The following is a 12,593-nucleotide window of genomic DNA, read 5'->3' as shown; positions in this document are numbered from 1 at the left end:
GAGAAATGCAATTAGCGAAGCCGACCCCGCATAGGGATCAGGCAAAGAGAATGATGAGTATCTTGAAGTCAGTAAAAACAATAATTAGCAGATTCTAATTTTCCCTCTATAATTGAGATTAACATTCATCGCTCTATCGACCGCTAATTTTAAAACATACAAACACTAAAGATTGTTAATGAATAAGAGAAAAATTAATTTTTTTACATACCTAAAGTGTAAGCTACAAATAGTAGTATGGCAGCTGCCCAGAACGTCCAGTTCCCAAGTGGTTCTATATCAGGACGATCCGAGTCCGAAGCATAAAAGTTATAATCGAGTAGCGCAAAAATTAGGTAACTGATCACCGTAAACAGAAATCCAGTAAATGTGAGTAAATTTGGAGCTATGAAACGTGGACAGTACTAAAAAAGAACAAACATTACAAACTTAGTACAGGAACCGAAGCTTTTCACCTCGCAATTTTTACAGAATGGATCGATTTGCTTGAAAATTTGAGAATAAGTAGTGGATAGTTCAAGGATCAATGTACCGGGTGTCCCAATAAGAATGGCTCTCGGCCATATCTCAGGAACGGTTTATAGAGCTTTTAAATAAAAAATTTTATAACAAAAGTTGCCTCAGGAAAAGCCTGGAAATTATTTTCATAATTGTGGGTCCACCGCTAGAGGGCGTAATTGAATATCAAAAATTAAAAAATCTAAATTTTACAAAATTTTCCTAATGAAGGGGATTTTCCTAATAAATCCGATTATTGTATTCTTCATCAAATTCTGCGCATATTTGATTTAACAAGTTTAACTCTACCTTTGCAAGTAAGAGGTGGGGGTGAGTGGGAACCTTGTTATGAAAAAATGGCTGTAAGTCCGGTTCTGCTAAATCAAATTTTGAAAACTGGGTCTTGTTGAAGACAGATCTTTTTCTTCAATGTAAGCGTGATAATTTTGAACCATCCTAATAAGTAATGAGCCAGCTGGGAGGCGTTATTTAATTTTTTTCAGAAATCTAGTTTTCTTTGGAAAATATTAAATACAAGTATGCATTTTTAATCATACTTTATAAAATTAGATTAAATTAGCAATAGAATAGCGAAAACCGCATGTCGATACCTTTTGTCTATCTCAAGATATCTCGAGAAACGTGTAAATTTTATACATAACTGTTACTATCACCGGTAAACTAAGTTAATGAAAAGTAGTGTGCTGTGGAAAAAAACAAAATAACATTTTCCAGATATCAACGTATAAAAATATAATTAATTAAAACAACAATATAAAGAGAAACAATACTATTAAAATTAAATATAACACAGAACAAAAAGAACTACTTAGTGACGACCTAAATATTCAAAATGTTGCCCATCATATACTACTCTAGAATACATTATCCAGAGAATACTAAACGCCATTCAAAGCATATTGAGAGCAGAAATTGAGACTGCTGTTCAATCTACTCTTGAAAGAGTAAATGTTTGCAACGAAAATGATGGGCAAAAATTTGAACGTTTATGTCATCACTAAATAGTTGTTTTTATTTCTTTGTAATAGGGCTTTTCAACGCTTCTCATTTGTTTCGAGCCTCTGTCATATGCCGTATAATCCGTGTATAATATTAATATACGAGATATGAACGAGGCTCGAAACAAATGAGAAGCGTTGAAAAGACCTAATATACGTTGACAGCTGGAAAATGTTTCTTTGTTGTTTCCATAGCACACTACTTTTAATGAATTATTTCGTTTACCGGTGACAGTAACAGTTATGTTTTTAAATTTACACGTTTTGTAAGATATCTCGAGATAGAAAAAAGGTATTAACATGCGGTTTTCGCTATTCTGTTGCTAATTTTGTCTAATTTTGTAATATGGTATTAAAAATGCATGTTCGTATTTAATATTTTCCAAGGAACACTAGATTTCTGAAAAAAATTAAATAACGCCTTCTAGCTGGCATATTACTCAGTAAGTTGGTTCGAAATCATAACTTTTACATTGACGAAAAAGATCTGTCTTCAACAAGACCAAGTTTGCAAAATTTGATTGAGCAGAACCGGACTCACAGCCAGTTTTTCATAACAAGGTTCCCACTCACCCCCACCTCTTATTTCCAAAGGTAGACCTAAACTTGTCAAATCAAATATGCGTAGAATTTTATGAAGAATACGACGATCGGATTTCCAGTGCCCCTTCATTAGGAAAATTTTGTAAAATCTAGAGTTTTTAATATTTGATATTCAATTACGCCCTCTAGCGGTGGTCCCACAATTATGAAAATAATTTCCAGGCTTTTCCTGAGGCAACTTTTGTTATAAAATTTTTTATTTCAAAGCTCTACTATAAACGGTTCCTGAGATATGGCCGAGAGCCATTCTTATTGGGACACCCGGTACATAATATACTCATTTACTATTCACTCAATTTTTCCCGTAGAAAAAAATTTTTCAAACCACGTTCTTGGGAATTAAATTACCTACAATTTCATATTTAAACATTTTTTCGTATCTCTGATGCTAATCTTTCTATTCTGAAGAAAATAGCATTTTTTACCAAACTACAAAAATTCGTTATGCGCTTTTAACTCCAGTTTTTTAAAAGCTTATCATTCTAAGTCAGTCAAACTTATAGAATATATTAATAATACATAAATAAAGAAGCATGAATAAGGCTAATGACTAAAAACACCGCTAACTTACATTATTATGCTTCCAATTGGATTTCTCCTATTTTTTTCAAAAAAAAATATATTAATTTATTTTTTAACCAACTTTTTTATTTTTTATCTTAGAAAGTTTGGTAAAAAAGAATTTTGTAGGGTTTTACAAGATCTATAAGGCTGTTAATATTAAATTCTTTTAAAATCCTCAGTCGCAAAAAGAGGTGACTTTGAAAGGGTTGGTAAAGGTGGTTTTTGCATGTTATTACAAGTTTTAATTGTCAATAGCTCACTCAATTTTTGCCCTAGAAAAAAATTTTGCAAACCAGCTTCTTGGGAATTAAAGAAGCCACAATTTCATATTTAAACATCTTTTCGATCTCTAATGCTAACCTTTCTATCCTGCAGAAAATGGCATTTTTCACCAAACTACAAAAATTCCTTATTCGCTTTTAACTCCATTTGTAACACGATTCTGTAATTTTTGTAATTTGGCTAGTTGGTTAAGATTTGAAAGATATAAGATGGATGCACAAAAATTAAAATGAGGTTGGATTATCGGTTTATATACAGTGATCCTTGACTGAAGTGACAAATTCTTAGAAATTCTTGTAAAGAAATACAATTTTTTTGCGGGTTTTTTACACGTATACTCGAGATGCTTGTCGAATGACAGATAAAAGGTAAAACCTCGATATAACGGACTAATTGGGGGGAGGGGGAGTCCGTTAAAGTCGAAAGTCCGTTATATAAAAATACTTTTAAAATAAATCAGACTATTTAGAAATGTGTGCTCAATATGCTATAATAAAAAGTTTATTGAAATTCTTTGTAAATTACAGCGTTTAGGGTCCGCGGGGACCCCGTTGTTATGCAGTGTATCTTGGTAAGGGAGGGTTAAATATGTATAATATTAACAGGACGTTTTTAATTTTTTTACATTTGATCGAATTTTTTGTCCGTTATATCGAGGTTTTACTGTATTATTATCTGGTTAACAGACTTATACTTTTTAATGATGTAACTTTAAATACAAGTAACAACATTAAACACAACGTTTACAACAGTCGTTAAAAACTAATCATTCTAAGCCGGTCAAACTTCTAGAACCTGTTAATAATACATAAATAAAGAAGAATGAAACTTTTTTACTTTTTCGGTGAAAAAAATAGGGACTGGCATTATTTTTATTATGTCACTTAATTTTTGAGCTAGACTTTTTTATTATTTCTGGAGATAGATATTTTTAAATACTTTAAATTAGTTTGAACAAGTTCAATCCTCGAAAAATGCATATTTTTCCGGTCTTTTGAGTTTGAAACTACAATATTTAGCATTTGACGAAGAGCTACAATATATTAAAGTATAGCTCGACTACTATTGGTCTTAAAGAAAATTAGAAAAAACGGTTTTGTTTATTTTTTCAAAAGGTACATTTTTGTTAAGCACAGTTGTTTTGATAAAACGAAAACTTTTTGAGTTATTAGCAGAAAACTGATTAAAAACATTGATTTTTTCGATATAAAACGTAACATTTTCGATAGCGAATAAATCGAAAACTATTAATTTTATCAAAAAAATGTATTGAACGTTTTTTGCTTAGAATGAATGTTTTTATCAACTTTTGGGGTTAAAATATAATAAAAAATTTCCACCCCTGAGATGGAGTGACAACCACTCCCATGGGAAAAGCGCCTTTCGGCATCATATAGATTTTGATCCTTGGACTATCCACTACTTATTCCCAAATTTTCAAGCAAATCTATCCATTCTGTAAAAATTGCGAGGTTTTTTTAATATTTTAAGCTTCATTACTCGGACTAACTAGTAATTTCTAAATTTTTACAAAATTTATTTAAAAATTCACAATACGATTATACAGATTTAACGCATTTATCTCGAGTGAAATATTTACAGCCTTTTTATGATACATTGTTTAATTACTGGTTTTCCTCTGTAAGTCCGTTTCAATATACATTCTGCATCATGTATGTAACTTCCTTATCATTTGAGAAACTTCTTGGTCATAGGTACAGCACGCCCAGCATAGCAATAGACGTAAGCTGCGCGTATAGGATTGGGATCTCTGAAACAAAAAAATCGTACGGCATTTGAAAAAGGAAAAAAATTCCGCAAAAAAAGATTTTACAAAAATTTTAATTTTTTTTTTTTGAAAAAATCGCCCGTTTTTCTTCAGTTTTTCATAGTTAATAAAAAATATTTATTTTTTTTTTGGTCAGATTGTGGTAAATTGTCACGTAAGAAACCTTCCTTTTTCAAATGCAGTATGATTTTTTTGTTTCATATATCCCAATCCTGAGATTAACTGTCCGCCATCATTTTTCGAGCTATCGACTTTTGCGCTTTCTACAATATTGGTGTACGTGCATAAATGAAAAAAGATATATTTTTTGTACTCTCTAAGCGTTAGATATTAATATGAAAAAAGTTTTATGTTCATTTTTAATAAAGATTCTGAGAAAAAAATTCTTGAAGAAAATGATTATTTTTGGTTTTCTAAAGTGTACTAGTAAACTAGTATCTTAAGGAGCGCACTATTTTCGGGGACACCCTGTATAATATATTAACGGTAGGCGGCCAGCAGATTCAGAGAGTATAAAAAATACTTACTTGGTAATCACAAAAAAAATCGATTATACTGCAGAAATAAGAATGAGAATTGAACAAGCACGTGCCAACTTCGTGAAAATGAAAAATATTTTATGCGGCAAAGATTTGATATTGGCCCTCAGACTAAGACTAATTAAATTTTATGTACACAGTGTACTTTACTATAGAGCAGAATCATGGACATTAAATCGAAATGCAATAAATCGACTTAACGCGTTTGAAATGTGGGCATTCAAGGAAAAATAGAGGGTAGGAGAAACGTAGGAAGGAGATGCGTTTTCTGGTTGAAGAACCTGATACGAGTGGTTTGGTTGCAGTTCAAGGCAACTGTTCAGAGCCAAGGTCAAAATAGATGGCACTTAAAGAAGAAGAACGAATTGCATTTAATTATTTAAAAATTTTAAATGGTCATTTAACAATGTTCAATTAATTCTTTATACTCTAGAAATAATCTAAAGACGATAGAAGCTATAGTCCATCCCACCTTGATTTTACAGTATAGGGAACATAGGCAGTGCAGTCCTTATGAGAGTTTTTAGCGCGGTGATGCCAATTTTATCAAAAAGAATTTGTAATCGAACATTAGAAAGATTAAATTAAAACTGTTTTAGAAAAACAATCTACAATTTTAGAATTCGTATGCGTTTAAGTTTATTTGATATATTATGTACTATAGTTATTACGCATATGAATCCTAAAATTGTAGATTGCCTTTCTAAAACACTTTTAATTTAATCTCTAATGTTCGAATACAAATTCTTTTTGATAAAATAGGCATCACCGCGCTAAAAACTCTCATAAGGACTTCATTGCCTATTATGTTCCCTATATTGTAAAGTCAAGGTGGGACGGACTATAGTAGCAAACAAATAAAAAATAGAATTTGGCTGGAGTAACATTATACAGTTTTTTATACGTTTCGATATTATATTTTGCGATAGTATTTAGATTATCTGATTTTTGACGTCAGTAAATAGTAGTTATGTAAATGATATAATTAGTTCTATACGTTTATTGTTATAATTTGAGGACAATTAAATTCATCGTAGATTTGACCTTTTACATACATGTATTGTTCATTTGCATCGAATGATTCTAAGTAGTAAATTAATAATAGTCAACCTTTACCGTGAAATTTGAACATCTCACATGCTTATTGGTTCGATGACCTACAAAAATACTTTAAATTTGATTTGTTATTTATCTTAATTCAACCAAAATATTTATTGTTTTTGATAACCAAGTTATATTAAAAACGCTTAAAGCCTACTATTTGATATCCGTAACAGTTTGGAATTGCAAATAGTACAATGAGCAACTGGCAAACACAATAAAGTAGCTTTGTTATGGGTGTCAGAACATAAAGGCATTTCTGGTAACGAGATTGCTGATAGTATTTTAAAATTAAAATAAATGGAAGACAAATAGAAGAAGTAGATGACAATCATGAAAAAAAAGGCGGTAGTAGATCAGATATAGAAAAAAGAATAGTAAAGGCACAACCTTAAAGAAAATCTGGAACACACGCGATATGTCAGAATTAACCAAAATCAAAATATTTAACAACAGAGTATATTTTATTGTATGGCGCAGAATCTTGGCGACAGTAAGAAACAATGACCAAAAAACTATAAGCCTTTATTAATAAATCGTTGAGAAAAATCCTAAAAATATGAGGACAAAACAAGAGAAAATAACAGTCACGATTAAAAGAATGAAATGGATTGGACATACACTAAGGAAAGACCAAAATAATATAATCAGATAGGCACTCTCTCCCACAATAGCAACCAGATGGAAAAAGAAGAAGAACAGGAAGATCGGATAATAATCGGAGATGAACCGTAACAAGATATCATGAAGGAATAGGCCTGAGGTGGAGAGAAGTTAAACAGAGAGCAGGGAATACAGAGGAATGGAAAAGACTTGTAGAACAAATTTCAAAGGAATAAAATAGAAGAGGATGCGCCATTTTTAACACATAGCTAACAAACGCACGAGCGCGAGCGGCCAGTACTCCATAAGGAGGGAAGGCAGTAGAGAGACAGAGAGAGAGACAGAAACAGAGAGAGGGAGAGAGAGATAATTTTTATGATCTTTGTAACCCCCCCTGTTTTCTCGCCATTCATTTTCAAATACTGTTTTTCATTTATATTTTGATTAACTTTGGTTTACTTTGAAATGGTTTTTGTATCACCCTATTTTAGAGAAAAAGTACAAAATGTATTTGTTTACAAGATCATCCTGTACTACAACCTTTTATATACAAAAGAAAATGTCAGTCATTGCTTTGTACCTACTCGCTTGTAAGATAAAAATAACCCATGTATTTTTAAACCAAATAAAAATTCAATCGATGTCAAGTTGTTTGATTTCGTTCTGCTACAGGAAACTGACATTGCTCATATTTTTGATCCAATTATTGTAATGATTTTAAATAAGATTCTAGTAATTATTTTTTGAGGACAAAATTTAATTGTTGCAAATCTACTGAAAAATATGTTTTTATATTTTTTTAATAATTTACACGCAACCAGTAAAGTTTTTTTGTTGAGTGATACAATACTCAAATAGGTACTCGCTCTGATACGATTGGTACGAAGTAATCAGAGTAATCAAAGTAACGATTTGCCTCTCTGTATAGTAATCGTTACTTTTGGTATTCGTAAGTAAAGCGTGTTTTGTAACGAATAGTTACTTTTTCAACATCACTACAGTAATGGCCCGGGGATACGAAGTATATTGTTTGTTGACGGATACCTTATTATTACAGAAGATCTGCCGCCTAAGCACGAGATATGTAATAGGCAATGGAAGATGTAGAGTAAAACCCATTTAACTGCAACCGTGAAGAGAAGACACGACAGATGTTCGTTAATGCGGTGCAAGTGACCTTGAGGGTTTCAGTTAAATCTGTTCAGTTATACAACAAGCCCATTGGCTACAGTACTACCGATGTAGAACCGAAGCCGATAAAGGCTTCGACAAATTGACTATCGAATTTCAATAGAGGTTCAGTCACGATTTTAAAGTTAAGTTAGGTAAATTTTGAGTTACTTAATCTCAAAAGCTTTAAGTGTACTTACTTTTACTACCCAGTTCCAGAAGGGGTGCATAACATATATACTCAATATGCCAGAGTCTATGCAGTTATACTGAAAAAAAAATACATAAGGTTAATTAATTTACCAATAAAACACTGATAACTTTTGTTTTCAATACTTCCACAGAATTTATTACAAATTACTACAAATCACTACAGCTATTTCGGCAGAGTGCCTTTCTCAAGTGATATAGTTTACAATGTGTTTGCCTTTTTAAGTCTTCAACTGAAGAGGTTGAGGAGTGGGGAGCTGTTTGCCTCAAGTTGGTCATTCAGAATTATATCTGTATTTTTCAATTTATTAATTTCCATAGATTCTAATAAAGATAACTTAGGGTCTTTATTTTGAATATGAAAATTTTTAAACTGTTCATTTAAAGAATGATTGATTATGCTCTAGAAGGTGAAGTGCGTATGTAGAATCTGTTTTTCTATTGTTGAAAGCCCTTTTGTGTTCTGCCATCCGTTTGCCAAAGGTTCTGCCAGTTTGACCGATGTAAGTTTTTGGACAGTCAACACATGTCAGTTTGTAAAGACCACTCTGAAATTGCTTTCTCTTTCGGCTCTTATTGTTCTTATAATGTTCCGTTGGTGTGTGTTGACGGAAACAATTATTTGAAATAATAAAAATAAGTGTAACAAACGAACAGTAAAATATTTATTTATTTTGGTAACAAAAAAAGGTGTTTGCTCATATCTCGGAAGAGGGTTGATTGTTAGCGAGAGTGCGGGCGTGTCTGCATGGTTCGCATGCTGTGAAGAGACTGGCTAAAACCACAACACTATTATATCGATGTATGCCTTTCTACAATATGGCCCGGAGAGGGCAATAAATTATTTAGATCTGGCGTTTAAAAACAGAAACACTTCTGCAGTTTTAAGAAACGTCTCGAATGCATGTCCTTTGTGAGTTGTTGACACATATGGTCTGATATGGTAATTAATTTATGGGGAATTCATTTTGTTAAACTGAACACACCAAAAACAATATGGTTAGGGATGCATTTCGTTTCGTAAAACCGTGTCTTTCTTAGCATCTGGTTTGTATTAACTGTGACTTTTATATGACCCATATTATTTCGTTTTGAGAAAAATTATTAAAATTAAAATTAGCAAAAATAGTAATTAAAGCGTATCGCTATATTCTTAATGTATTTGCTTAAGTTGTTAGTAGTTCTGAAAGCTGGTGTTATTCCTTTCTTTTTTATGTAGTTGGCTATTTTTGTTGATATCTTGCCTATATATGTGATAGAGTAGAAGGTACTGGGTTCTTTATGTGGTGGTGGATAGACTAATTTCAGGGCTTTCTTATGGAATTTTTGGTTTAAAATTATGTTAATTGTTTATTCGTTGTAGCCATTGTTTACTGCTATTTGCTTAATTATGTTCAGTTCTAGAGAAGGATGCAGGCACACGATACAGCGGTAGACAGGCTCGAGAGAAGAAGCCTAAAATGGTTCGGTCACTTACTTAGAATGGACGACCAACGATGGCCAAAGAAACTCCTGAAATGGAAACCCCCAGGTAGGAAGAAAAGGGGAAGACCAAGACTATCCTGGAATGACACGATAAGGAAGGCCATGGAACACCGAGATTTGGAAGAGGAAGATGCCCAGGATAGAAATAGATGGCGGTTAGGTGTGGGGATGCGGCGTCAGCCGATATGACACCCCGGATATATATATATGTTCAGTTCTATCTCGAAGTTATTTTTGGACATGAGAATTTCTGTCATCTATGTATGTATGGTAGGCTGCTAATTTATGTTGTGGAGGATGGGATGATGAATTGTGTATATACACAATGAATGAATAAATTATTTTTATCTTTTTTCACCCTTGTAGTATGTATGTGTTCGGTCTCGTGGAGCTCTAGATAGAGCTACTATATGGGAGGCAATCTTGTTAGGAAACATAGGAGACATTTTATATTCTATAGATTCCAGTTGGTTAGCTCCTCCAATTTTTCGCAACAGCCAAGGTTTTCGATAGTATCGAAGGAACTATAGTGTAGAGGAAAAAAACCATCGGCCATGATTCAAGAGAATGGCCAGGAATTGAAACAAGCGGTCAATTTAACTTACTACAAAAAAGATATGACGATAGTAAGAATGATATCGAAAATAATCTCAAAGAACTGCAACAACGAATCAATATTATTGGTAAAGTATACTAATTATTAGTGTTATTGGGACCGTGCAAGTTCGGAAAAAGCGACACCTGGTTTCATATCTCAGCAATATTTTGAGCACTTTTAATTATATTGGCCAATTATATTAGTCCTGGTTGCTGGATAATTGTCAAGGCCATAGCCCAAAAAAGTATAAAAAGAAAAAGTAAAATGAGGTTATGTTATTAAAAGGTAAACAATTATTGTATGTAGTAAATAAAATTAGTTATTAAAATGCAGTACCTACTGCAAGCAAAATACAATTAATGAAATTTACTTCTATATAATAATTGCATATCATATCAATATTGTGGAGCAACATATAATTTTTCTTCTTTAATGACAGTAGGTATGAAATATACGTCAAGTTGACAATTTTAATTGACAATATGAATTATTTAAGAAAGTTGCAAGATTTCTCCACTATTCGCGCACGATCGTTTCTCGTATACCCTCCAAGTACTTGCACACCGCGAATACTAAATTTACAACCAAGATAGTAGAAATAAACAAACCAAGACACGGTAAATGCCTCTAGGAACACTTCCGAATCATAATTTACAATGTATAAACTTATGATTCGGGAGTGCTCCTAGTAGTATTTAACGTGTCTTGGTTTGTTTATTTCTACTGCATCTTGATTGTAAATTTAGTATAGATGTCCCCATTCAACAACAGACGCTCGAGTACTAGAGGTCAAATAAAAAACTCAATCTAAGATAAGCATACACAACAGGAACAAGAGGTGAAGCACAAGATTATCTATATTTATACAATTGTAGCTAATTAACAGAGAAATAAACCGATCGAAACCAGAGCAATATCCGGAAAATGTAAATTTATAAAAATAATCTCGAAATTAACTAGTCTGCAAACACTTGATAGTTGTTATCGAAATAGTTGCTGGATCCTTGGCCTCGCTATCTTATCGAACGCTATTTAGAAATACTATAAGACTACACAAAGTGAATGGAATTTTAAAGAAAATTAAAACGTATAAACTGCGATGTTATTTTTATAGGACTTTAACTCCTATTTTATATAAATTAACGGTTGTATTAAGATTTTGTTATATCGGGATATACCCAATATAATCAAAAAGGATCTGAAGAAAATGAAAAATAATCAAACCCTAGGCGAAGATGGAATAGTGTCAGAAGCGCTAAAAATTTGAGGAAATATATTACTTGAAAACGTTAAAATAGTTTTCCGCTGTTACCAGAGGCGTGCTGTAGGGATATATACTTAATTTTCGCCCTTCTCCCCCCTTTACAATCTACGCCACTGCCGTAATAATCATTTCAACATGTTTTTTTGATTCTTCGTTACTTTTTACGTAAATATCATCCTTTGACTCAATGCGATAGAGTAAAGTAGTTTTTAAGTTATTTGCGTTTTAATGTAATGGATTCAATAAGATTATGTATTTTAAACACAGACATAATGAGTAATTCTATACAAACTATTAGTCCTGTCGCCAGGGGGGGTACAACGGCCTCCTGTATTCAGATGGACTTAGCCAAGTTTTTTTTATGTATTTTGACCTGTAGAACACGAATTTTTTGGGTAACAGTTGATCCGGATGTCGATAAGATTGTTATAAACCAAGAAGTTGAGGAATCACATAACAGCGATTTCTCGCAAAACAAAACATTTTTTTATATTTTTTGGGCCATTTTAACCAAAAAATGTTCCTTCAAATTTTTTCGTAGGATGCATAGTTTTCGAGATAAACTCGGTTGAACTTTCAAAAAATCGAAAAATTGGAATTTTTGAACCCGAAAAACTTTTGATTAAAAAATAAAATAGCAATTCTGCTTACCGCATTTGAAAGTTCAAGTCAAATTATATCGGTTTTAATTATTTGTATGGCCAAAAATATATTATTTTATTGTTAAAACAAAGCTATAAACACCTAGTGCTTGAGTGATGTTTCAATGATTTCTCATTTAAAATCGAACGAGTACGTAGAGGAGATAAAAGTGCAAGCGGGGCTATTTGTAAGTAGCATGCATTAAAACGCATGTATTAGGCACGGG

At 32.3% G+C, this 12,593-nt stretch overlaps 1 protein-coding gene across 2 annotated transcripts in view; it reads right to left on the bottom strand.

Annotated features, from left to right (window-relative positions):
• The window catches only part of LOC114337036 (ethanolaminephosphotransferase 1), a 63,705-nt gene that overhangs the window by 18,033 nt on the left and 33,079 nt on the right, over positions 1-12,593 (bottom strand). For both annotated transcript variants that reach the window (XM_050642404.1, XM_050642403.1), the window contains exons 2-3: positions 8,369-8,437; positions 212-404 (exon numbers count right to left, since the gene is read on the bottom strand). In XM_050642404.1, the coding sequence (XP_050498361.1) occupies positions 212-404; positions 8,369-8,437 (262 nt within the window). The remainder of the gene's footprint in view (positions 1-211; positions 405-8,368; positions 8,438-12,593) is intronic.

Source organism: Diabrotica virgifera, chromosome 2 (assembly GCF_917563875.1).
Source record: "Diabrotica virgifera virgifera chromosome 2, PGI_DIABVI_V3a".
Taxonomy (NCBI): domain Eukaryota; kingdom Metazoa; phylum Arthropoda; class Insecta; order Coleoptera; family Chrysomelidae; genus Diabrotica; species Diabrotica virgifera.
Note: the sequence above shows the minus strand (reverse complement) of the source record. Positions and strands in the feature narration are given on the sequence as shown.